Source organism: Osmerus eperlanus, chromosome 27, assembly GCF_963692335.1.
Source record: "Osmerus eperlanus chromosome 27, fOsmEpe2.1, whole genome shotgun sequence".
In the NCBI taxonomy this organism is placed as follows: domain Eukaryota; kingdom Metazoa; phylum Chordata; class Actinopteri; order Osmeriformes; family Osmeridae; genus Osmerus; species Osmerus eperlanus.
This window is the reverse complement of record NC_085044.1, coordinates 4,377,477-4,403,735: the sequence shown is the minus strand read 5'-3', so window position 1 is coordinate 4,403,735 and position 26,259 is coordinate 4,377,477. Positions and strand designations below refer to the sequence as shown.

At 49.8% G+C, this 26,259-nt stretch overlaps 1 protein-coding gene across 1 annotated transcript in view; it reads left to right on the top strand.

The window, feature by feature from the left end:
- The window catches only part of LOC134013692 (glucocorticoid receptor-like), a 30,521-nt gene extending 7,066 nt beyond the window's left edge, over window positions 1-23,455 (top strand). Inside the window, exons 3-10 of the mRNA XM_062453350.1 lie at window positions 12,212-12,381; window positions 14,137-14,163; window positions 16,582-16,698; window positions 17,583-17,861; window positions 18,934-19,078; window positions 19,786-19,916; window positions 21,123-21,280; window positions 22,329-23,455. Of these exons, the coding sequence (XP_062309334.1) occupies window positions 12,212-12,381; window positions 14,137-14,163; window positions 16,582-16,698; window positions 17,583-17,861; window positions 18,934-19,078; window positions 19,786-19,916; window positions 21,123-21,280; window positions 22,329-22,481 (1,180 nt within the window). The 3' untranslated portion in view covers window positions 22,482-23,455. The remainder of the gene's footprint in view (window positions 1-12,211; window positions 12,382-14,136; window positions 14,164-16,581; window positions 16,699-17,582; window positions 17,862-18,933; window positions 19,079-19,785; window positions 19,917-21,122; window positions 21,281-22,328) is intronic.
- Window positions 23,456-26,259: the final 2,804 nt, after the last annotated feature.

The following is a 26,259-nucleotide window of genomic DNA, read 5'->3' as shown; positions in this document are numbered from 1 at the left end:
TGTACTTGGACTGTGACTGCCAGGCATGATACAGCAGTCGAAATGCTTTGGCCAAATGCAATTACACAGGGATGTTCATAAGGTCTGCCTTGTGTCCACCCACACTAATGCACTATCTGGGCAATTCTTTGGTCTTGAAAAGGAAAATCCAATCAAAATAAACTGGGGTTAAAGTGTGTGGATTGCAGATAAATGGGCTAAGGCTGTGTGCCCACGCACACAGCCTTAGCTTGGTATGCAGCATGTTACAAGAGTTTACAGTGTATATTTCTCTTTTGCTGTGTGCGTTCTGGCAGCCTTTTCTCTCTCTCTCTCTCTCTCTCTCTCTCTCTCTCTCTCTCTCTCTCTCTCCTCTCTCTCTCTCTCTCTCTCTCTCTCTCTCTCTCTCTCTCTCTCTCTCTCTCTCTCTCTCTCTCTCTCTCTCTCTCTCTCTCTCTCTCTCTCTCTCTCCTTCTCCCCCCCCCCCAGTGTCCTTGCTCCCTTTTCATCCCACCCACCCAACCTCGCAATTTGCTTCTCTCGCTCTCTCCCTCCTTCTCGTTGGCTAGTTCCGTGTGCACGACGAGGAATGCAGGGACTTCAAAGAGCTCATTGTACCGTTAAGTCGCACTTGGTGAAAAGGGTTTACGCACATGTAGCCGCTAATTACCAATTTGCTAACAGCATGTCGGCGCACTTGGTCAAGGCGCTAACCGGCTACAAAGGATTATGGAAAGCTTTTTAGCAGCCTTCGTTTCTTCAGAAGTGTTGACAAAGTATGATTGTGTGACCTTTCGTCACACGGGGGCCTAAATATTGCACAAACGCTATTTTCACTTTCTGTCCTTTTATGAATAGTGCCCACATAGACGACAGCAGTGCTTTTGAACGATTCAAGTGTGCGATTCAAGTGTGCGCCAGTCTGTATGGCAGGCTCCAACCAGTCATGCACGAGATAGGCAAACGACTTGATAAACTCACGTTGACCTATAACACACTCAACCCACTCTGTGGCAGCTGCAGTTATTTTGAGGGGCGTTCACAGTCGCGTAATTAATCACCAAACCCTTTTGGTTACCGTCATAGGCCACGCGTTTCACAGAAGATGGATGCATACCTGATAGCAACTTTCAATTGTAAGTTTGAGGGAGAAAGTATATGTCGCCTCTATGTGGCCCTTATGTATTTTAATCGTGTTTTTGATTTTGACCAGATATCTGACAGCAGCCTACAGTTACTATACACACTACACACACATGTCACTGGTAAAAAAAAAATAAAAAAAAATAAATAAAGTTTCGCTGCTTGAAGCTGCGTAACACGAGCTAGCTCTGGGGGGAAAAAATCGAGGTATCTTTAGTCCGAGAAATGGGTTGCCGCCGGCGATGCCAATAACATCGATAATCCTCGCAGGCGTTTGTGAAAGCAGACTGTTGGGCCAGGCTGTGGTCACCGCATGCATAACTGCAGGAACAATCAGCCCATGGACAGATGGACCTGGGTCAAATAAATGGGAGGGAGGGGGGGAAGGGGGAGAGGGGGAGGAAGGGGGGAGGGGGGAGAGGGGGAGGGAGGGGGGGTAGAGGTGTCTCATTTACACAAGCAGAACCCATGTCAGGGGACGTTGGAATAAATAGGTGATGTTGAATTTTGCACTCGTCCACTGAAATGAAGCGACTTCCAAATGGAGACTCATGCCCTCCCAAGCCTCTTCTCACACACAGCCGAAATGTGGGGATTTTTATATATATTTTCTGCTGCTACATGTGGTTGGTCTATTGTTTAGAAAAGGGACAGTGTAGGCCGCGTGTTTGAATGTAGAACTCATTCTAGAACTGATATGAAACCCAGGTCAGCCTGGGGAACACCCAGATATCACGAGTTAAGTGTGATGGATTTCAGGCAACATCAATAACATCAATAATTCAAGCTGGCCTGTATGAGGGTAAAGTTCAATTTTCTGGAATTTTCTCGATTGTTATTTCGATTAAAGATCAGTTAATTGATGAGTTGTTTACACCTTTAGCACAGTGAAATGCCTGTTGTGGAGAGTTATAGATTTAACAGTTTTTCCAATAACAGTCTTCATTAAACATTTATTGGGCAGATGTGCTACTCATTTAGAACAAAAATATGCATCCAGCGGCCCTACAATGTTACACAGCAGTGCTCAAATTCCTGGTTCATTGATACAATTCTTAAGAGATTCATCGATTTGCATATTAATCATTAACACATCTAGCATGTTTTTTTTGTTCATCCGTACGGACCTTGACCGACTGATAAATACCATCTTTTATGGTGACTTTTTTTTCTTCTTTCTAGCTTCCTTTCTTGTCGTTAGATTAGCCTGACTGTTTTCACATCTGCCGGGCGAGTTTTTTTTTTTTTTTTTTGCTGCATCACGCTTCTCTCCGCCGTTGCATCGGCTAGCGATGCCTGGCTTCTGAAGAACACGCTCTGCAGGTTCTGCTGCTTCAGCTCGTAAATCACCTGACTTCCCTGACTCCCCCTCCCTCTCTCTCTCTCTCTCTCTCTCTCTCTTCTCTCTCTCTCTCTTTCTCTCCTTCCTTCTCTCTTTCTCTCTTTCTCTCTCTCGTCTTCTCTCTCTCTCTCTCTCTTCTCTCTCTCTCTCTCTCTCATCTCTCTCTCTCTCTCTCTCTCTCTCTCTCTTCTCTCTCTCTCTCTTCTCTCTCTCTCTCTGTTGGGGATAATCTGTTTGGAGCACTGCCAGGAGCGCCCCTTGGTGGCGAGTCATTCAGCAAGCCCCGGCCTACACCCAGTCACCCACTTTTCGCGCGATCGCATGTGTGAGATCATCATAACTCGATGCCTTTTGCCTGGCACCGACTGTTTCCGTGTCGACTGTCAGTTTTATTTAGACAAAACAAATTGCACTGCTAGGCTCTCTCTATACAATTGTTATTACATGTTGTTACGTCATTCCCATAGGTAGGTGTTGTTATACAGCCATAAGAGGGTGCAGGGCTGCCTAGTCAGGCTAGTCAGTTCTACTGAGTCAACATTGAAGCCGACGAGAAATGCGCTAAGCGCTTTGGTTTCGATAGAGAACCTGTCTTCGTTGGATGTATGGCAGTGTCGAATACTATTCCAACAGTGAAATGTTTTACATTTCCCAATAAGTCAGGGAGTCAGGTGGCTGAGCGGTGAGGGAGTCGGGCTAGTAATCCGAAGGGTTGCCAGTTCGATTCCCGGTCATGCCAACTGATGTTGTGTCCTTGGGCAAGGCACTTCACCCTACTTGCCTCGGGAGAATGTCCCTGTACTTACTGTAAGTCGCTCTGGATAAGAGCGTCTGCTAAATGACTAAATGTAAGTCAAGTAAGATTTAGTGTAGGATTCATTCAAATCATTGCACTTTCCCCCTGCTCTATTCAGTTTTTCTGTGGTTCGCTCGTGCACACTTAGCAGGCTTGCAAGTGCTTTGTTTAAGGTCTTATCGAGAGCCCGCTTATGTAACCGCTGTTTAGTTTAACGCAGGGCTGTCCAATAACCCTAGCTTTTCTTGTGGTGGGTCAGCCCTTCTTGTCTGGGCGTGTCTTACCTCATAACTCAAACAACTGTGGACAGTGACATACTGTACATTTAGTGATCCTTTGTGAACAACATGTGGTAACCCCAAGCCCTCACTGAGACGGGTCTACTGGATGCGACTTGAAATGAGGAACTGTGGGGCGACATCTTTGTGTGCCGCGTTTGGGCTTTCCCTCCGGCTCCCTCCGGCCCGCATCCGACTGGAGCCAAGCTTGGGCAGAGGGCCCGGCCCGGCGCCGCGCAAACAGCCGTAACTCTTCCTCCTCCACGCCGATACTTCACAGTAGAAGTTCTGTTGAACCGCCCCCCCCCCACCCCCCCTTCTGCATTTTTTCACAATAACAGTCTTGACAGCATCCCTGGGCAGTGTTATGTCAGGAGGATGTTACCGACCGTGCAGAGGGAAGCGTGCGATCGGCGGTTTGATTGCGCCACTCTTTAGGAAAGCTCCTCGAAATGTCCGCGGGTCTCGAACTTCCCGTCGTCTTTCGGACAGCGCGGGTGGGGGTGGTGGGATATTCTCAGGTTGCGCGATTGTGGTGCAACGCTGGTCCTTTTTCTGATTGCGGTTCTATACTTCCGAAATAGGAAGTGACAAGGTTCATTTGTGGTGATTATGTAATACGAGTGGTAGGGTATGCCTGTGGCCTGTGTGGAGTTTGTGGTGTCATATGACCCATGTTATTTAGTGACAAAATAACATGGGTCAGTTTCCCCTAAGCCTTTGACTGATTACTATGGGCTACTTGTGTACCCCCAGATAGCCCTCTGTTTATACATTGGCAGTGGAGTCGAGGACTTTGCAACAAACATGGCAAACAGACGGACCCCAGGCTTAATGAATACCTAACTTTGTCATGTCATGGTACCCGGGTCGTATGCCAACGGCCAAAACAGTCCGAGAGCAGACCTCATCCGAGAGGATGAGCCGGCAGCGTTGTTCGTCTGGTTTGCAGCCAAGGCTCCTGGTCCCTCCCCTTGGAAGTGATTGGCGGAGAGGGGGGGAAATCTGGCAGCTCGCCGTACGCGGGCCCGGAGCCAGTTGGGCCAAACGGTTCAGCTTCTGGCCTCAAGGTTGCGGCGCTCATCTCTGCCTGCTCGTCTTGTTTGTTTTGCAGAGGGGTTTCTGATCCCTGCGGGCTCTCATGTTACATCTGGCTCTGCTCGTCTGATCCAATGACCAGAGGGCTTTTTTTCGAGTCGAATCAGCATTTATGCCCTTCCCTGCCCTCCCCCTTCCCCTGATTATTGGTTGTCGTCCCCCCCCCTCCCCCCCCAGATGGTAGCTTGTCGGCGGTTCGGTCACCGTGTCAACTTGGATGCTCTCACCTTCGCCCCCCCCCCCCCTCCATCGTCATATCTTCCCTCTCCTCTGAGGCCCTCTGTTTCGCCCTTTGCTGCTGTCATTCTTACATGATTATCGTCAAGTGTGTGTACGAGTGTGTGTGTGTGTACGAGTGTGTGTGTGTGTGTGTGTGTACGAGTGTTTTTTCCTGTTTCAGCAGGAATAAAGGAATTTAACTCGTGCTGAGAAGTCCAGTCGGAGGCCCTTTTGCTAATGTCCACCATTTTCTGTCCTCCCCTGTGCTAGTCAACAAGCTTTTCATCCCATAATTATGGCCCCCTTTCCTATTGTTTTGCTTGCCGCTGAAGTGGCTGTGTTTTTTTACTACCCGTTAGGCTTTCAGGCCTTCTGTTCACAGTGATTGAACCAATTCATGTAATTACTGAATAAAACCAGGTTTCTTTTTTCAACACACACTATCTGCTGCACACAGACTCCAGCATTGGGCCTACAGTTTAACAAACCCTAAAGACATGATGTCAGTCCTAAACGTGCACGCACCTGTATTGAGGTTAGCGCTGAACCGCTACGGGCAGGCCGGGCGGCGGCATAGCCACCGGACGGAAGGTTCCGGGAAAGACGTGCCGTCGTTGGGCGAGGTCCCCCCCGAGTGGGTCTCGTGGAATCCTCTCCCCCTGGCAGCGGAGAGACTCATGAATAGTCATAACTCTCTCCAGCCAGGTCTGACCCCCCCTCCACTCCACCCCCCCCCCCCCCCCCCCCCCGCTACAGGCATGAGCCTGCTCTCCCAGCCCCAGAGCCGTGTGGCTTTCAACACGCACCATTAATGCCCGAGGGACTCTCTCTCTCCCACATCGGTTGCCATGGAAAAGGCATTTGTGGCGTGTGAGTGCGCCTGCCCCTCGCCTGTATACCTTTTGATGACTTCCTTGTTGTACTTTATTTTGGTCTAGGCCATTAGGCTAGAAGCATCCGGAAAAAGGCAATGACCAATGCTTTTCTACATTCAGATTATTTATTTATACATTTTTTACTGCGTTTCCTGGACAACTGAAATAGCTTTTTCTTCGCTGGTGATGAGACTGCCTGTAATTTTTTTGCCTTGGTTGTGTTCTTAAAAAGTAAATTAAAAAACACCTGCATATCTAAGATCAGACACTTATTCTTAGCCACTGTACATAGTTACGCTTAGCATCAGATGCCAGCTTCGAAGAACGGAAAGATGATTCAACATACTTTTAATTAACGGCGCCAAATAAACAAACCCAGGCTCATTATCTTCCAGGAAACGTCAGCCAAGACCAGTTTTTTGCAGAGCATGTGGAAATTTCCCTATAGCTATATTGATCAGTGTTTCTGCAGATGAATCACATTGTTAGTTAGCCTCTTATCGAGGCTCATATGGCCTATTGTGTTGGTTTATACAAAAGACTGCTTTCTATACTGGCTGCCGCTATACAAATGACTCGATTGCAGGCAGGTTAGGTGGTCAATGGCCTTTTTTTATGCATTTGACTTTCCCCAAATCCGTGCTCATTTGCCGTTTTGTTTTCCCCTCCAATCGGAGGTTCCAGTGTACTAGAAAACAAAGTATAATGTCTGTCTTGAAGGGCTTTCAACTCCCAGAGGACGGGTGTTTTCAACAAGTGCTGCTTCATTGAACAACAAACTCATGTCGGTAGTCAATAACGCGCTCGCAAGGAATTGCTCGCAACTGGAACGTTGGTTCGGATCAGGTTGTAACAGGCCTCACTTCTTCACAGTACTGACTAAGATGGTGCATAACATCTACTGTACACTCCGTTTGATAGGAAGAAAATGCATCCTTCACCGACATCCCCACAGGTATTTTGGATCCCTCACAACCATGTCAAATTCCTGTGATTTCCCTTTATGTCTGATGTGATCGATTCTCGGATTTCGGCCTCAGTTTCGGCATTCAAATGACTGGGTCCTAGTGCCTGCCTCCGTAAGACCCTGGCTGTTTGGGTCGTTGGGTCTTGCACGAAGCTGTGGGCAGCGCTACGAGGACAGGGCAACCCCCCCCCCCCCCCCTGCCCAGCAGCCCTCGGAGGGCTGGAGAACTCTCGCCTGCTCTCGTTCTCAGCCCACGGCTCCCCCGCCGTGAGAGTCAGATGGCTGAGGGGTTAGGGACTCTGGCTATTAATCAGAAGGTTGCCGGTTCGATTCCCTGGCCGTGCAAAATGACGGTGTGTCCTTAGGCAAGGCACTTCACCCTACTTGCCTCGGGGAGAATGTCCCTGTACTTACTGTAAGTCGCTCTGGATAAGAGCGTCTGCTAAATGACGAAATGTAAATGTCTAAGTTTCCCTCAGTGTGTGTCCGGCACCAGTGGAAATACAACAGGCTCTTTCTCGCTCCCTCCGTCCGCCCGCATGGCGTGTGGACAGGTCGAGGTCCTCATAAAGGAGCCGTGTTCATGCTGCGCGCGGGTTAATGATTGGCTTTGTGAGGGCACATAGTCATCTCCAAGCTGGCTAGGGGTGTGTTACTGTACGCCTACATCAGATCAGGAGAATGGGGGTGGGGGTGTCCATTTTCCTTCACACGGCAGTCCTGCTGGACTTTGGCCAGCGTCCTGCCCCGCCCTCCTATTTAGAATCCATCGTTTCTAAAAATACTTTCTCTTGTTTTTTGTTTTTTTTTCTCTCCCCCAGCCCCCCCCCCCCCCCCCCCCTGTCCGAAAATACCAGTGTCTCCATATAGAAATCTGACACAAATGATTTAAGAATTGGAAAAAAGGTGTCTTTCTTAACATTTTCAATACAGTTTGTGTGCATTTTGGTTCTTTTCTGCGTCAAGTGATTTGAACTGAATAGAAATCCTGCTGGGCCACATAGTGAACTCTAACAGATATAGCCTTTATTGTTAACGGTTGCTATTTCAATTCCACTGTAGCTGAATTGTATCGGGGCTTTTCGTTGCCCCCACCATGACTGCTGTAAAAGGGAGTGAGGCGTCCGCAAAGCAACACGTCGAGCAACTCTGTGTTCTGTCCCCGTTTCGCTTATTCCCCATAAAACATTGTACTTGAGTTCGTGAATTTCCCAGGTTCCTCTCATCGCAACATTAGATATATTATTTCGTCTTCTTTGTCCCGCCCCGCCCCTCCGTTGAGGCCAGCTATTCAGTGTGCGGTGCGGCGAATGCCGCGGGTGTGTCCCTGCCGCGGGCGGCTGCGCTGAGGCCGCTCCGTTCCCGCCTCCCTCGGAGGGGACGAGGAGGCGCTTTGGTTTTACGCGGCCCCTCTCGAATCCGGCCAAGCGTCCGGCCGCGAACGATCGCAAAGGGGCCGGCGAAGAAGCCCGCGTAGCTCGTTTTCCCCGACGAGGGCAGAGCCGCAAGTGAGAAGGGTGTTGTCTGCCCTGTGGTGTTTTGTTCCCCCTACCCCCTCTTTCTTTCTTTCTTTTTGGTGTGACTCCACTCAGGCGCCTACAATAAAACGTCAGTCTCCCCTGGCTGAGGGGTTGAAGCATTAATGTGCTAAACGAATGCTAATGGCCCGCGGGAGGGAAATGGCCCCTTGTGCAGGTGGTCCGAAGTCATCCGTCTGCTTTAGCGCAGGACGAGTGTCAGGGGCTAACTCGATCTGCGAGGGAGCAAATGAAGGTTCCCCCCGCTAGCGCTAGAGACGCAGACCTCTCCCCCGCGACGAGGCCTGGGCCCCGTAAACAGCTTCATTACAGGATCCCCCCCCGTCTCTCTCTCTCCTCCGTCTTTCTCTCTCCTCCGTCTCTCTCTCTCCGTCTCTCTCTCCGTCCCTCTCGGCTTGGTCGAAATGGGGAAGTTAGGGCTCGGCGTGTAGCGGATGTTTTACAGGGTAGGCCCAGTATTGACTGTGGCTTTCCGGCCATTTCTCCCCCCCCCCCTCTCCCCAGGGGCTAACTTCAGCATGCGACCGTGCGATGGCTCTCCGATGTTCCCGCGTCGATCGATATCGTATATTATTATTTATGTTTCTGTTCAATTTTCACTTCTCGAAGCTAGGGGAATTCACCCGCTCGGCAGTACCGAGCGGATAAACCAACCGCCGGGAAGGTTCGCCGGTTATTCGAGGCGGTTGACGTCCGTTTCAGGAGACGGCACTCGGCCGGTGAGGATCGGGGGGGAACAGGAACAGGGACGTCGCGCCCGCGTTTCTAAATGAAACGTTTCTCCCCCCCCCCCCCCCCTCGCTCTCTGGCAGCAGTAGTGGGAAAGAGCGCGTAACGATAGTGTAAGTGCTTCGTGCGTGTACGTGTGTGTCTGTCTCCGGGTAGATGAGTCGGATAATCTCATGATTTGCCTGACCTCCTCTGTATTCCGAGCTTGTAGTGGGAGCGGATTGGCTGGGGTTGGGGCGGGGGGGGGGGTCGGCTGTGCTGGGAGGGAGGGGCCGTCGTCGCGGCAGCGCCAATATGAATATTACATAACCTCAACAGGAGAGAGGGGGGAGGGCCGAGCGGGTGGGAGAGGGAGGGGGAAAATAGCTGGAGGGAGCTGTGTACCTAATGCGGTCTCTCAACGAGAAGGCCTCTTTCCAGAGCATTTTTCAGACAAACACCGAGCTAAATCTCCTTGGCATCCATCGAGGGAGCCACCGGTTGATATCCCCTGCCCAACATGCACAATCCTCCGCCAGCTCTGCAGTGGAACTGTCCAGACTCACTGACTGGCTGTCAGGCCTCCTCTCTGTCTGTCTCTCTCTCTCTCTCTCTCTCTCTCTCTCTCTCTCTCTCTCTCTCTCTCTCTCTCTCTCTCTCTCTCTCTCTCTGTCTCTCTCTCTCTGTCTCTCTCTCTCTGTCTCTCTCTCTGTCCCTGACAGTCTCTTGGTAGGCCCTCTCCCCTAAGCCTGGGTTAGGGAGCCCTAGCAGGGCATGTTGGCATGCAGTTGGCATGGCTGACGTCATGGGAACGTGAACCTGCGGAGCACACTGAGCCCCTGACTTCCTCCTACACAAATGGGAGGCCCCTCTGTCGTCGTCGCCCCCCCCCCCCCCCCCCGTCGTCGTCGTCGTCCCCCCACACACACACACATGCACTCCCCAGATAGTCAGACTGACAGAAAAGGCCCTGCACTCCTATTGCAGTCCCCAACGACTAGTCAGACCTGCTCCTTCAAAGCCAGAGATGGGGACTTGAATTGCCGACACATAAAGCACAGCAGTGCCTCATAGAAAGATCCGGATGTTGACTATACACCGTCCCAAATGTTCTTTTTGAGAGACCTGGGACATCGGCCTGCTTCTTTTCCAAAATCCAATCTTTTGTTTTGTCAACAGTCAGTCTTTTTGTTGTTGTTGTCACGTTTGCTGGCGGCGACAAGCTGCTCCATAGCTCGGTCGCTCGACAAACATCGCATGCGTGTGCGCGGTGGCGGCCATTACGATTTCGCACTTGTTTGTTGATCCTTTGCTCCTCTTCTTTTTTTTTCAGTCGAACCTTGTGTTCCCACTCCCACTCCCACCACACGCACACACTCCTCTCACACACACACACACACACACACACACACTCCTCACACACACGTAATCAGAATAGTGTGGGAGGTATTAGCATACCGAGGTCACTAAACGGCAGCACAGAGGGCTGCTTCAGAGCCGGCGTCGTGTTACGGCGCACTAGCTAGCCGTGTTTTTTTTTTTTTTTTTTTTGCCGGCTTGCATTTTGGCTGTGTTAACGTGTGGGTGTGTTGGCCTGTCTGGGTTTTATTTTGCATCCTACGTCGTGTGCATTGGCTTACGTGTGTGTGTGTGTGCTCTGTGCCCCACTGTGGAGGTGTCTCTAATGAGGCTTGCCTGTGCATGGCAGCGTGCCACCAAGCTCGGAGAGACAGTGGGACGAAGGCGAGAGAGCGGGTAGGCAGGCAGGCACGCGTCCCAGGGAAAACCCCCCCTGCTGGTTCTTTCATAAAGACGTTCGAAAATGTATGTTTTGATTCCTCTTCGGGCGCGCCCGAAGCTGAGGCCCGTCGTCGAGGGTTAGGCGATCCCCCCCCCCCCTCTCCTCGGTGCTCTGTAGCTTCGGCCGTGAGGACTGTCGTTCGGGTGGGGGGGTGGGGTGGGGTGGGGAGGGGGGCTAGGTCCACACGGCATGAATGGAGTTGTAGGCCCCCGCTGTTTCTGAAACTCTGGAGATTCAGTGACCAGGGCCACCAAGCACACAGCCAGCAGGACCTCGGACTCCCATCAACAAGTGTCGTCTTTCCAGTGACCATTAGAGAACCGACCCCCTCTGTGAATTTAGGTCATGCTCCGGTGGTGGTGGTGGTGGGGGGGGTGGAGGGGGTGGGGGGGGTGGAGGGGGTGGGGGGGGGGTGGGGGGGGGTGGAGGGGGTGGGGCCTGCGACCACCTGACTCCCTCAAAAAAGGTCATACTGCGGTTAGCTTGGCCAAGAATTAATCCTAGCATAGCCTAGCTCTTGGAACCCGGACACCGCAAGACATTGAATGCTCCTTAACCTCTTACGTAAGGCCTTAAGCCACGCCTATTTTGTTGTCAAAGCAAACTGCCGTGGGAGGGATTTACCTTCTAATGCTGTCTCTCCCCCCCCCCCGCCCCCCCCCCCCCCGTAAAAAAAAAGTGAATCACCTGAGGCTGCACTGTCGCCTGTGGTCGCCCTTGTGTTTTTGGCTTTGGACCAGACAGCGTTTTAATCGCTTAATCGAGGGCCTGTCGCGTGGGGGGAGGGGGGGGTGTTATGGTTAATTTTAGTCCAGGTGGGGAATTACCCTGGCGCAGACATATAATAACGATATTGTGCGCGTCGATAGTGGAACGAGTGTGCCGCGATTGAAACGCGGTGCCGCGAGTGGATGTGGAGCTCTTAGGTTCAGACGGGGGGGGGGGGGGGGGGGGGAAGGAATGTTGACCTTGGGGCAGGTAGTAGACTGCCTGTTTTCCCAGCACCCCTGGTTGAGGCTATTAACGGCAGACCATGAGGTTACAACAAGCCCCTGTTAGTAAGCTGGCTGAAAATCCCTTTCAAGTAGCTTTAGCTCGGCTGTGAGGGGGGTCATTGGGTGCCTCGTTAGCGAAGCAGGTCGACCTCTGCTCACCTGCTCCGCTATTGATGGACAAAACACGAGACACATTTCAGACTGGATGATTGCCGTAGCGTCGTTATTGTCGGTTTTCATTATACAGGGCTAGCGCTGCGCCAAATTGTGTGTTTTGACTGTGCAAGGCTATAATGGAGTGTGGAGTATAATGTTGAGTGAGGCTGACCTATAATATTAGACTAGCTCACTATCGAGAGTTGACCGAACCTGAAAGGTCACGACAGCTGTGTCACGGGTCTGTTTTGAAGGCGCACATTCTGGATATGACCTTTGACCTGTGTGTGTGTGTTTTCCTTTGCCCATGTTGCAGCCCGTCATCCAGAACGTCCGAGGCCATCGCTTCCACGTCTTCGTCCTCGGCCAAGCCCGGAGGCCCGGCCCACAAGATCTGCCTGGTGTGCTCCGACGAGGCCTCGGGGTGCCACTACGGGGTCCTCACCTGCGGCAGCTGCAAAGTCTTCTTCAAGAGGGCTGTGGAAGGTCGGTCGGCACGCGGATGCTCCTCTCTCTCACACACACACACACACACACACACACAAGGGTCGTTAAGGTTAAGGAGTGACGAGGGCCCCGAGACCTGCAGGTCTGGAGCACCTGGAGTCCTCGAGTGCGCTCGTGCACAGTTAGGCTGGCTCGCGACAGGACTGGGCCTCACGCCCCCAAACCTCCACGCCTTCTCCCCCCGCCCCCCCCCCCCCCCCGGCCGTGCCTCTTGTCGCGTTTGAATTTGACTCGGTGGACTTTTAGAAATCTTCTGAAGACGTGAGGATTTAACAGTCAAGTCAACTTGTCAGGTGCTTAAGAACAAATCTGCATGTCAAACGCTAAACTCCTCGCTCAAGAACCGCAATGCGGCCTCATTTCATGAGGCCGCATTGCTACAGGACACATGACACACGTTAACTAACAGCGTCCTCGGCGCTGGAAGCCTCTGACATGGTTTTCACCTCCCATTTACCTCAGCGCGGTCCATCAAGGTCTCCCAATCGTCTCAACGACCTGCAAACTCCTCACATTGTCGTTCTTTGAATTCATTCACGTTATCGGTTATTTAAGGCTCTTTCGTTTGAAAGAAAAACACACGTTTCCTCAGCGGTACTTTTGGGTAGCCGCCCATTCCTGTCTCGAGAGCTGTATGGACATTGTTGTTTGCAGTGAGATGCTATTGACCCAGGTAGCTAACCCTGATATCCATAAAAGTGTCTCTCATTGGCAGAAAACTCCTCGCTGCGTGTCATAAAACGGGTTATATCATACTGAACGTTGCCCCGACACATGGTGGTAGAGCTAACGCTAAAGGCGTTGTCAACCTCCAAACAGCAGTGCTTTATGGTGACCAGAGTCACTGTGTAGGCTAAGCGCCGATGATTTATTGCCCCAGCTAGCATCTGTGGCAAAGGAATGCCTTTGACGGAAAGGGATTAGGTTCTGACAGCACAGCCCCCCCCTCCCCCCCCATCCACCTCCAGAAAGTAACCCTGACGTGAGAAATTCCAACTAGCCAGGTAGAGCAGCGTGGATACACGACAGCAGAGGGCTACTTCAGCTAGCCCTCTGATCTGACAAGCTGCTACAGCGCCGTCTCCGGTGCTAGCTGAAGTACCCCCCCCTCACCTCCCCCCCTTTGCTCTCCCTGCATGGCATTCAGCTCATTCATGCCCGGAGTAGTTCAACCGCGTCAGTGTTTAGGGCGCACTCAAAGACGGCTTTCTCTTCTCCTTTCTTTGGCATGTTTGTCGTGACGGATGTCTGCCACTTTCAGCGTGTCTGCCCCCGCGCGCATGTGCCCCGCGCCGGGCTCCCGAGTTCCCCTCGAATACACACATCATGGAGGAACTCCAGAGTATTTTTAGGAAGGACCGAATGCATCATATGTTAACCTAAGTACCGCTCGCCGGAAGATCGGATTGATCTGCTTCCAAGGTCTTCTAAAAGGACAAATAAAAGGGATGTCATTCGACACGGACACTGTCGTCTTAAACACCGAACATCCAAAAATAACAGATATTTCTGAATTTGTGCGCATGGTTGCTCAAGGTCCATTGCGACGTCGGGTTTAAAGACCCTGTGTCCTCATGCTGATTACCAAGTAAATGTATGCTGGTGTGTACGTGTGGGTTTCAAGTATTAATATGACACTGAATAGAGCTGTACAGCAATGAGAAAGTCATATCTGTTATTTTTGTTCTTCCCTCCTCCGCGCCCCATTCTACGGTTGTTGTCGCGCTGGCGAAGGTTGGAGAGCAAGGCAAAACACAGATGGTAAATAAAACTCACCTTCCATCCTAACAGCAACACTTGTCACCTTTCCTGTCACCAATCACTCCCGTCTGAGAGGCTCCGACCCAGGGAAGACGCCCTGTCTTCCACTTGGGCCGTTTTCATGCATGTTTTTTTTTTATAGTCCTTTCTAATTCTAGTTTTATGGGATTTGGCTTGGTGGAGCACTTCACTTTTGCACTTGACTACAATGTTCCCTGTGTGCGCCTTTGGCTGGGTTTTGAAAAAGGTGAATGTGTGTGCATCACCGCCGCAAGACGCCCTGTCTAATAACCGCATTTGTTATCATAATTTTGTTCCCAACCAAATCAAATGATTGTAATTGTAGATCTAGCTGCCCTGGTTCGCTTTGAGCTGGGATTAACACGGTGGTGGGGGCCTTGGTTTTTGTTGAGCGTGAACCCTGGACGAGCATGCCAAAAGAAGCTTGTGTATCCCTGTGTAAACCATGATCGAGATCTCTAACACTAAACGATGATCGAAAAAAAATGTGTCATTCAGCCAAGAGCAGATTCTCCTGCTCCTAGGGCTGCAGGAGGCATCCTAGGGCTGCATCATGTGTCAGCCACGCCCCAGATGTCATTATGACCCATGTAGACCTGAACCACCTCCCCAACATTTACTCCCTGTTGTCTCCACCTCGGTTTCAAATCAGGACTGGGCTAAAACACCTAGTTGTAAATTCAAACTTGGTCGATACGCGACTGACTACTGAATTCGTTATTTAGTCATCCCTGCATTTGAGCATACGATTGACGTATCCTAGCCACTGTTTTACTGCTAGTTCAAACCCACCACTAAAGAGAGCACCACACTCCAGTTTAGTAGTGGATTCACACTGTACTGACGCAACCACTCCTTGGGGTAAAAATGACTAATGTTAGATAATGACTGACAGTTTGCCATGACGAGTCACTTCTACACCACCAGACACATTTCAATGGAAATCATATTGTGACCCTGTGGTAGGAACCTTTTGATAACCTACTTTGACACTGTTTTTACATAAACAAGTCAACATAAGGTTTTACCAGGAACCAAGCAAAGCTTTTAGGAGAAACTTGGGAGAACCACCAGCTCTCAATTTGCACATGAGTGGTTATTATTGTCTGGCGGTACAGATTGGTAGCCCAGTTGTTTTTCATGGGTGCATCATAATGATTCAGTCCTGGTTTGGTTGTTCTTAATTGCCTGAAAAACTGTTATTCCCATTATGCCAATTGTCAAACGTAAAAGCACGTCTAGATCCTGAATGGGCACCAGCCCACACCTCACACTTACATGTAGTCATTTAGCAGACGCTCTTATCCAGAGCGACTTACAGTAAGTACAGGAACATTCCCCCCGAGGCAAGTAGGGTGAAGTGCCTTGCCCAAGGACACAACGTCATTTTGCACGGGCGGGAATAGAACCTGCAACCTTCTGATTGGTAGCCCGATTCCCTAACCGCTCAGCCACCTGACCCCACTGACACTTTCAGATGCAACGAAACAATAAGATGTCTATACCTGTGTTTGATATGTACATTTAAATGTTAAGGCATTGTTAAGGTCAGAGACGAGCCCCTGGAGGTCAAACGTTCGTAAGGGCGGGACTCCCGAAGCCATTTCTTCCTAGTGTCGTCCGCTAATGCTACGATTGTGCGAATTAGCTTCATTTCGAGGAAGTTTGGCCACGTAGTTCTGAAAGGAATAGAAGGCTGTTGGACAACGATGGAGCCACTTTAACCCTCAGTGAGTCATACTCAGTCCTTTCTTTGCGAAACAGGCAAAGGAAGTGCTTCAGCAGAAACTATTTCCAACGAATCTGAATTGATTGGGGCACTTGTGGTTTTTCTTGCTAACCTTCTTCCCTCGCACCTTTTTCTTCTGAATCGCACGATAACATCACGTGCACAGATAAAGTAACTTGTATTAGCAGTGCCTCAACAGATGAAGTGACTTGTTTTAGCAGTGACTCAGTTATCACTAAACACAAAAACACGAAAAAATCACACAGACATCACGCAATCTTATTAAGAGGAAAGAGACTTTCATTAGCGTGCTCCACACTTTTATCTGTAGACTTACAATGAAGCGATGGCATCGCGCCGCCGCCGCCGGCTTCGAGTGCGGCGATCTGATGGAGCAGTCAGACCACCCCTTTAACCACACAGCACGCCTCCCCTGGAGGCCCTGTCGATCCAGCACAGTCGCTATGCAGCTGACGACCCCCCGGGGCCGTTTCGCACAAGCCGGCCGCTTCTTCTCTATGATAAATGAAGCGACCGTGATGACCGACGGACATCCGGCCCCCCACACGGTGACGGTAGAACAATTTGAAATTGGGAGGAATTTCCGTTGTGCTCACCTCTCCCTCCTTCCCCCCCCTCTCCCTCCTCTGTCCCCCCCCCCCCCACAGGACAGCACAACTACCTGTGTGCCGGCAGGAACGACTGCATCATCGACAAGATCCGCCGGAAGAACTGCCCGGCCTGCCGCTTTCGCAAGTGTCTGCAGGCCGGCATGAACCTGGAAGGTAACGAGCGAGGCTCCTCCCATCCCCCCCGGGTGGAGAGATGAGGTGTTCCAGAGGGTCTTAAATTATGAAGCTAAAAGGAATAAGGCCGAGTGTTTGTTTGTGGGGGTGTGGGGGGGGGGGGGCGGGGGGCGGAGGAGACCAGAGAAATAATGCTGGGCCTCTCTCCTTGCCACGTGATGTTAGTTCTGTATGTTCGTGCTCATGCACTTAATGTCATTTATGTATGTTCATTCACCTCCGTGCCGGATGAATCGGAGAGTGGGAAGAGCGGGTGGGGGACTGCACGGGGCCATGCGGGTGCATCCACCAAAGGCTCTTAGTTGCCATAGCAATGCACGTGAAGGAAATTAAACGGGGGGAGTGGGGGGGGGGCGGTAGAGAGAGAGAGAGAAAGAGGCAGTTGATGGTAACCTCTCTACCTGTGGCCCGTGAGCTTACCGGGTAGAGCTTACTGAATGAGGTAAGGGGAATAAACGGAGAGAACAATGCACGGCCTGCCACTCACAGTTACTGTTGTTTACTGTGCTTTGCAACGTCCATTCTAAGAAAAACACATCACAGCGTCAACTGGAATCTGCCTTTGTCCATAAATACTTGTTGATGCCTCTTCTTCAAGCCTTTCAGCCACGCACAAGCCGCGATAAGATCGCTTACCTGCTACTTTGTGCACAGCGACATCAGATAGAACGCATAAAACAAATGAAATTTGTTTTTCCACAAATAAAATCTTTCACCGGCGCTGTTGGTCTACTACTGCTTCCAAGGTTCACCCCCTGGGTTATGTGACCTTCCAGGATTACTCACAATCTACCTATTCCCCCCTCCCCCCCCCCCTCTCTCTCTCTTATTCTCTTCTGCTCCCCCCCCCCCCCCCCGGGCAGCAAGGAAAAACAAGAAGATGATCAAGCTGAAGGGCCAACAGCCCAGCGTGGAGTCCGCTTCGCCCGGCCCCGTGGAACAGGCCTGCGCCCTGATCCCCAAGTCCATGCCGCAGCTGGTGCCCACCATGTTGTCCCTGCTCAAGGCCATCGAGCCGGAGGTCATCTACTCGGGCTACGACAGCACGGTGCCCGACACGTCCACGCGCCTCATGACCACGTTGAACCGGCTGGGCGGGCAGCAGGTCATCTCGGCCGTCAAGTGGGCCAAGTCCCTGCCAGGTGAGCCTCTGACCTGGAGGAGGGGGTTAGGGTTAGTCCCTGCCAGGTGAGCCTCCGACCTGGAGGAGGGGGTTAGGGTTAGTCCCTGCCAGGTGAGCCTCTGACCTGGAGGAGGGGGTTAGGGTTAGTCCCTGCCAGGTGAGCCTCTGACCTGGAGGAGGGGGTTAGGGTTAGTCCCTGCCAGGTGAGCCTCCGACCTGGAGGAGGGGGTTAGGGTTAGTCCCTGCCAGGTGAGCCTCTGACCTGGAGGAGGGGGTTAGGGTTAGTCCCTGCCAGGTGAGCCTCTGACCTGGAGGAGGGGGTTAGGGTTAGTCCCTGCCAGGTGAGCCTCTGACCTGGAGGAGGGGGTTAGGGTTAGTCCCTGCCAGGTGAGCCTCCGACCTGGAGGAGGGGGTTAGGGTTAGTCCCTGCCAGGTGAGCCTCCGACCTGGAGGAAGGGGTTAGGGTTAGTCCCTGCCAGGTGAGCCTCTGACCTGGAGGAGGGGGTTAGGGTTAGTCCCTGCCAGGTGAGCCTCTGACCTGGAGGAGGGGGTTAGGGTTAGTCCCTGCCAGGTGAGCCTCTGACCTGGAGGAGGGGGTTAGGGTTAGTCCCTGCCAGGTGAGCCTCTGACCTGGAGGAGGGGGTTAGGGATTAGTTCATGGCTACAGGTATTTCATCCGCTCTTGGGAGAGACCAAGACATACTTTTATCTCTTATCGTACTGTACCACTGCATAGTTAGGCCCAGTATGTTCTAGAAGGTCCTAAATGACTTACACCTCAGTTTCGGGCACTATGAACATTGACTTTAATAGATTTCCCTTCACAGAAGATTGTTTGTGGTTCATACTTCTAGAGTGACAACTGTACTGTTAGAATCGAGACATCTGGATAACAATGTAGAAAAACATAGACCTGAAGGCAGATCGAAAATGTCTCGTTTTCTATGGCACCTGTTTGGACAGCTACAACATTCGAATGATGCATTCCTCTAACGCCATCTGCTTGGTTGATAAGCCTTATCCATGGTGACATTTGTGAACGTGTTTGTGTGTGCGTGCGTGTGTGTGTGTGTGTATGGATACTTGTGCAGGTTTCCGGAACCTTCACCTGGATGACCAGATGACCCTGCTGCAGTGCTCCTGGCTGTTCCTCATGTCCTTCAGTCTGGGCTGGCGGTCTTACGAGCAGTGTAACGGAGGAATGCTCTGCTTCGCCCCCGACCTGGTCATCAACGAGTACGTCCCTCCCTCAACCCCCTCCCTCCCTCACCTCCCTCCCTCAACCCCCTCCCTCACCTCCCTCCCTCAACCCCATCCCTCCCTCAACCCCCTCCCTCCCTCAACCCCCTCCCTCACCTCCCTCCCTCAACCCCCTCCCTCAACCCCCTCCCTCCCTCACCTCCCTCCCTCACCTATTTACAAAAGTGGATACCACCTTTGAAAACAGAAATCTTGCCATTCAAATTGACTTCAAATGCATCGAATCTGTTCCAACATCCTATCGGCTGCATTTTCGATGTCAATCGGACTGACTTCCATACGTCCACATCTTAACATCAACTCCATCAACTTTGTATTTATTTATTTATTTTTTTACATCGCCACCGGTTCTTGCAGTTAAGTCGACGCCGCAAGCTGTAAATATTTTAATGAGAAACCTGATTCAACAGGATTCAAAGTGAGGTTCATTGCGCGGTTTGCTTAGCGCTGGCCTCGGGGTTCGCTTCAGGGTTCAGGGGAGGGCAGAGAACCAGCCAGGCCACAATGGCGCACAATCCTCAGGTTGCCTGTGTAGGAGGACACACAACCTTTAGACTTGAGCATTTTAAAGAGTATTGTTTGCCTCTTGTGATGCTTTGCCGTCTTACCGTTTTGTTACTGTTCCTGGAAACGAGCAACGCGTTGGTTGGTTGATGGATTGTGTGTGTGTGCGTTTGTGCCAGGGAGCGAATGAAGCTTCCCTTCATGACGGACCAGTGCGTGCAGATGCTGAAGATCTCAGAGGAGTTTGTGAAGCTGCAGGTGTCGTACGACGAGTACCTCTGCATGAAAGTCCTGCTCCTGCTCAGCACAGGTACGGCCGAGCGCGACTCTACACACACACACAAACACACACACACACACACACTTCCTGCTCTTCCAATCCACGCTCGGACCAGGAAATGTGCACCATGTACTGAACGTCAAACCTGATCCCGGGAACCGCTCACATGGACAACCACTTACGGTTGAATGTGATGAGGCGTTCCCGCTGGCTTTTGAGGACTTGGATGTGTTGCCTTACCAGGTGTTGTTTTGAAAGCGATGAGGAAATCCACTAGTTTGGCCACAACCGGTCTGTGATTACCCTGGCGCTTAAGAGCTCTCTGGGGGGGAAATACAGCAGCGTGACAAATCATTACCAAAGCAGTTATAGCCCCTTGGATTTCCATATACATTTCCATGTTGGCTTGAGTTTGCAAGTTTTTTTTATTTTTTATTACTGGAAAATGAATGGGTTTGGTAAAGAGTGCATTTTGCGTGATTTGATTGTGGCTTAAAAGGAAATTACATTTACATGCTCGCCATGTATTTTTATACCCACGAGCAATTTCGGTTGGTTCCTCGCCAGACGGTGTTTTTGCCGGGACAGTTTGTCTCTTTGTTGGCTCACGGATGGGAACCCGGACAGACAGCCACCAGGGGAACATGGGACACGGAGGAATCCGCTCCTGGATTGGTCAACTTAATCGCTGTATTAAACTGAAAGTTTTGATTCGTTCGCAAAACCAATTCAAAGATTCTCCTCCAGCTTGCTCCAAATCCCCAGTGCGCCTCTCTGACATGTTTAAGGGAGGTGGTGTCTCTGGCCTCAGAGTTATTTCGTATCACCCATCTGCTATGGAAATCAGTCGTGTTTGAACTTCTCTGGCTACGGTAGGGTTATTATTTTTTTTTTTTTGCATAATCTCCTGTCTGTAAAGTGTGCCGGATTTGCCTGGGCACTGTTCCAGTACTGAGCCAGTCCGCGGTCCGGGGCATGACTGTTTCCTGTCTTTCACGGCGCCAGGCTCACGCATGGCGCTTTGCATCGGCAGTCTTCCCTTCGCCTGTGTTTGTGGTTGGGGAGGGGGTAGGCCGGCACTGTTGTATGACAGACACCATCCAGAACAGGCTGTTCGTTGTCTAGAATAGGGTTGGGGAGTGAGTCAGATGGGATGTTCGTACCAAGCCTGGGCGCAGGTCAGAGTTGAGCCCCCCTCGCTTATGTTGTGTGTGTGTGTGTGTGTGTCCCCTGCAGTGCCGAAGGACGGGATGAAAAGCCAGGCCATATTCGACGAGATCCGGATGACGTACATCAAGGAGCTGGGCAAGGCCATCGTGAAGAGGGAGGAGAACTCCAGCCAGAACTGGCAGAGATTCTACCAGCTCACCAAGCTACTGGACTCCATGCAAGAGGTGAGTCTCAAGCCCACCCCCCCCAGTGTCACTCTGACCCCCCCCCCCCCCCCCCCCCCAAGTGGCATCGTTGGAAAGTTACACCTTTCACCAAAGTCGTTTTCTATTGAAGCGTATTCGGCCCCGATGGGTTGTCGTACAGTTCTCCAAGCTATTCATGTTTTTATCGAGCCAAACGACATCCTCCCACGTAGACACTTTCACTTGTTTTCCTCTCATCTACTCTCCAGTAGTTGGCTGAACTAGCGCTAGTGGTAATTGCTCTTGAATTTATTAATTTTTATTGAATGTGTTCATTAAAATGCGTGTTCTGGGTTTGGCATTTCTACAGAGTGCCCTCACGTCTGAATTTAGCGTGGTGGGGGGATGTGTTTGTGTTCGATTGTGCCTAATCCAACATCCTCTCTCCAACTCACCAATACTGCACAAATCCCGCCGAGCGGGTTTTGCTTTAAACCGTACCTACACCATTCGTAGTTTTTACGGCGGCATTCGGTGAGTTTGTGCCCGCAATTGGTTGTATGTGCTTTGAGATGGAAGGGGAAGGAAGAGTTGAAAATGATGAATGGACGTCAGGGGCCTTTCTACCTCAGCCAACGTCTTCAGTTTCCCTCGTCTAATGAATGGCTTGTTGAATGGACGAGTTTGGCTCGAGCCAGGAAAGAGTCTCACAGAGGCCGTGAGTGTCTTTTCAGATGACAGTGTCCATGTTAGGCTGCCAGCCAGCAGGTCAGAGAGTCTGAGTCTGTGTCTGAGAGAAGCCGTGTGAATGTCCGGGGTCAGGGCTAACCCTGCCGAGCCCAGCCAGCCAATGCAGGCCATGTCTTCACCCTCTGCTTTTCCTCACATAGAAAGGGTTAGGGTTACCCAAGCAGGCCAGAGGGATGTCTGACAGCTGTGTGTGTATTCTCAGACGGTTAGGGTTCAGGGTAGCCAGCCCAGAGATGTGTCTGACAGCTGTGGATATGCCCTCAAATAGAAAAAGGTTTGGGCTTAGCCACCCAGCTAGCCCCGAAGCTACGTAACCAAGGCCGTGTTGTCTCCTCAGATGGTGGGAGGCCTGCTTCAAATCTGCTTCTACACGTTTGTCAACAAGTCGCTGAGCGTGGAGTTTCCCGAGATGCTGGCGGAGATCATCAGCAACCAGTTACCAAAATTCAAGGACGGCAGTGTCAAGCCACTGCTGTTCCATCAGAAATGACTGCCTTAACCGATGACACCCTGCCTTAAAGAGAGAGGCCCTGGTCTGAGCCCTCTGCCTCCCTGATGCCCAGGACCCCAGCAGCCATCAGCCAGCCAGACCCATGCTCTTCACCTCCTCTCTCAACCATCCAGCCCCACCTCTCTCAGCCAGCCAGCCCCAGACCCACCTCTCTCAGCCCCAGCCCCAGACCCACCTCTCTCAACCAGCCAGCCCCAGCCCCACCTCTCTCAGCCAGCCAGCCCCAGACCCACCTCTCTCAGCCAGCCAGCCCCAGCCCCACCTCTCTCAGCCAGCCCCAAAACTCAGCACCACTTCAGCCATCCAACAGCCCCAGCGCCTGTACCACCTTTCATCAGCCAGCCCAGAACCCAGCACCACGTTCTCTACCTGAACAGATCAATAGACTGACAGACGTTACTGGATCTGATTCCCAGGGGACTCAACCAGAGAGAGGGAAAGGAAAATGAGAAACGGGGAGTGTGGAAATGACACTTGGGAGACTCGCAAACAAACAAAAAAGACCCTTCTAGAATCAAGAGTTGCCACCACACTCTGTTTGAACTGTGAATCACTTAAAAACACAACTATTGTGAAATGGGACTATTCAGACAACCCCCCAAAAAAGAGAAAAGAAAGGAATATTTTCTATTGATTTTATGCATGCACACCCCAATACACACACACACACAGCGGAATTGTTTACACAAGAATTATGACAAAAGGGAAAACTTGTGCCTTTTTTAAGCTTTGCAGGCTGTCAATAGCCTATTGTCTCAAAACTGTCAAAAGCGAATATTTTGCATAGGAATCTAAAAACCTTTGTACTCTGGTATTGGATGTTCATTTTATTTAATTTTTTCTTCCACCGGCAGTTTGTGTTGTGCTTTTTGTCAAAGCAGTCATGTTTGAGCTGTAAACTTGGCAGCTCACCTATACTCAACGCAGCAGTCAACAGCTCTCCTACGGTACAACATTTTTTTTTGTCCATCTGGAAATGAACATGCTAAGGCCATTAATGTGCTGAATAATTAATGAAATATTATAATGTTAATATTTGTAGTATTAATTATTCTAATTTTATCATTTGTTCTTTCCCCTTTTATGTCGGCAGTGAAATGATGTTTGCTTTTGTTGTACTTTTAAATGTAGGTAAATTACCCTACAGTACGAGCGTTTATTAGGATGAAACTGGGCAGGTCTGTGTGTTTGAAACCGTCCTATAATGGCCATCTAATTCCAACTGCGTGGGGGAAGGAGCGCTTCTCTGCTCAGAGTGCCTCTGTGTGGTCACCAGGAAGAGAAAGGGAAGCTTCGAGAGAACATGACAGAACAGACAAACGGAGGGAGACGGAGAAATCCGCTCTGGACGTACACGTCCTCTGTCACGTGCCCAAGTTGGGCCCGAACGCATAGCAGGGATAGATTTTAAGTGCCAAAAGTGCATTGCAGAGGTTTTTTTGTTAATAGAATTCAAATCATGTCATAGATATTAGATTTTGTTCCTGAAGATCCTTCACAGACCATATATTTTTGGGGGCGTCGAATTCTGTGGTAAAGTGTACAGTCTACGGCGCATTAAGTCCTCCCTCCCTGAGTGGTGCCCCTCTCTGAGGTAACCAATCACACACCAGCTACAGTATGTGAAAGCCATAGGGTTTCCCTCCCCATTGAATGTTTCATAGAACCTCGGTCTTCATAACCATCAAAGCCTTCACAGATGACATTTTCAAACGAAGGCAGCGAACCCATGTTTCCAAACAGGAGGTAGAGTTCCCATGTAAAACACTAGTGCCTCTACTGTACGACAGGGGCCACGTTTACTGTGAAGGGGGCGCAGTCCTCGGGCGTCGCTCTGTCTCGCTGCTGCGTAAGCAGCTACTCCGGCCCAATCAAACCGGTCCGGATCGAGTCTGAAACTGAGAGAAGACTCGTAAAGCCCGTTTCCTTCGAGCCGTCATTGCGTATATGCCACGTATCCGCTGGATTGCCGGCCCCATCGAGAGGGCACGGCAAAGCAGCTTGGGAGGAACGACTCGCTTCTGAAGTACAGTATTATAGAGGGCTCGCAGATCTTTCTGTTCTGGTGTCATATGGGCCGACCAGCTTAATCATATCCCCCGATGGTCACTTACTTGCCATAGTTGTACATAGCAACACAACATATCCACTTCGATTTAAACCAGAGTGTTTCTTACATATTTCATAACTAAATGTTTGCCAGACTATTTTTACAAGGACATACCTGTATATTGTATTCCTTCTTTTAGTTCCAACATTGATTGATTCAAGGCCTTGTGAAAAAGGAGACAGAGAGCCATAGAAATTGGGTTTAAATTCAGGAATACAAAATGTAACAACTAACAATGCTTTTTTGAAATTGATTTCTACTGAAGACAACAATATTTTCAGTAATTTTTAATATATCAGCTTGATCCTCTTTGATATGAATCATTTTACCTAACATTTTTGTATATTGAATGAGTAAGAGAGTAAATACGTTTTTTTTTCTGTTAGTTGGTTTGTGTTTGACAAAGATGTATTGCTTATGTGCTTAGAAAGTGTTAAAACATGTCTGACTTGTAAGTATGTAAATTCTATAAATCAGTGGGAAAGTTTAAATGAAAGATCACTGTGTTATAATAAATGATGGGGAGGGGAGGGGTAAGGGACTGAATCATATTTTGTATAGTGCAACAGAGTGACCAAAGCAGAGAAAAAAACAGAAGTATTCAAGCAGTTACATTTACAGTAGCACTTATTATCCGACTATATTACTTATTTTGTTTGAAAGTATCTTTTGTAAAGGTATAGGCTTTGGTGTCTCGTACAGTATATTGCTGTGAGGACAAAGCAGTCACTTAAAAAAAAAAAAAAGTCAAAACTGTGTGACATTTAAAATCTGCCAGAGCCTGGCAATTTGCACTACCCTCTTATTGGTAAAAAAAAATTAAAAAAAAGAAAAAAAGAAAGAAAGAAAAAAAAAGAAAAAAAAAAGTATATTTTGTTGAAAATACTGCAAATATTATCTAAAGATTTAAGGGCAGATCATATTTCACTGGTATATATGGCTTTCATTGACGTATGTTTTGTTTGTATTTCAGTTATGTAAATGTAATCCAATGTAAAGTATATACAGTGTCTATTTGTTAAAAATTGTTTGTATTATCTCTGTACTACCTCATCAGCAGTCAGTCGATATTTTGACCTATTTGATTAAATGTTGGACTTAAGTGTTTGTGTAGTTTCTCAACATCTTGGTAGGGAGCTAAAGGCTTTTGGTAATCAATGATGTGATTGTCAGTAATGGTAGGAAGTTATGGTAATTTTATGAATTGTTTTTCCACATTAAACAGTTCACACAATAAAGGATTTTTCATTCACATATAATACGTTCTCTATGCTCTGTTCGAAGTTTCTGCAACTGAAGTTTTTAATAGTCCTGGAAGACAAACAGCCATTCAGTGTCATATCTGTGAAATAGTATGAAAAACTAGAGAGGGTACAATTTCTGGGGAAATTGTAGGGTGTGCTTGCTTGCGTCGGTTGCACAGGGGTCCGTTTTTGAATGACATTTTTACAACTGATATTTCTGTATATTTTATATAAAAATGCATACTTATTATTTATAAAGATTACATAGATTTAAAAGCATTTTTTTGTGCTGCTCGTTTACAACTGAAAATACGAGTGAAGTGTAGAATTAAATATGATGTCTTCTCATTTCCCCTGCAAGAGGCAGCCTCATAGCTGAATCAAAACGAATACATTTGGAAGA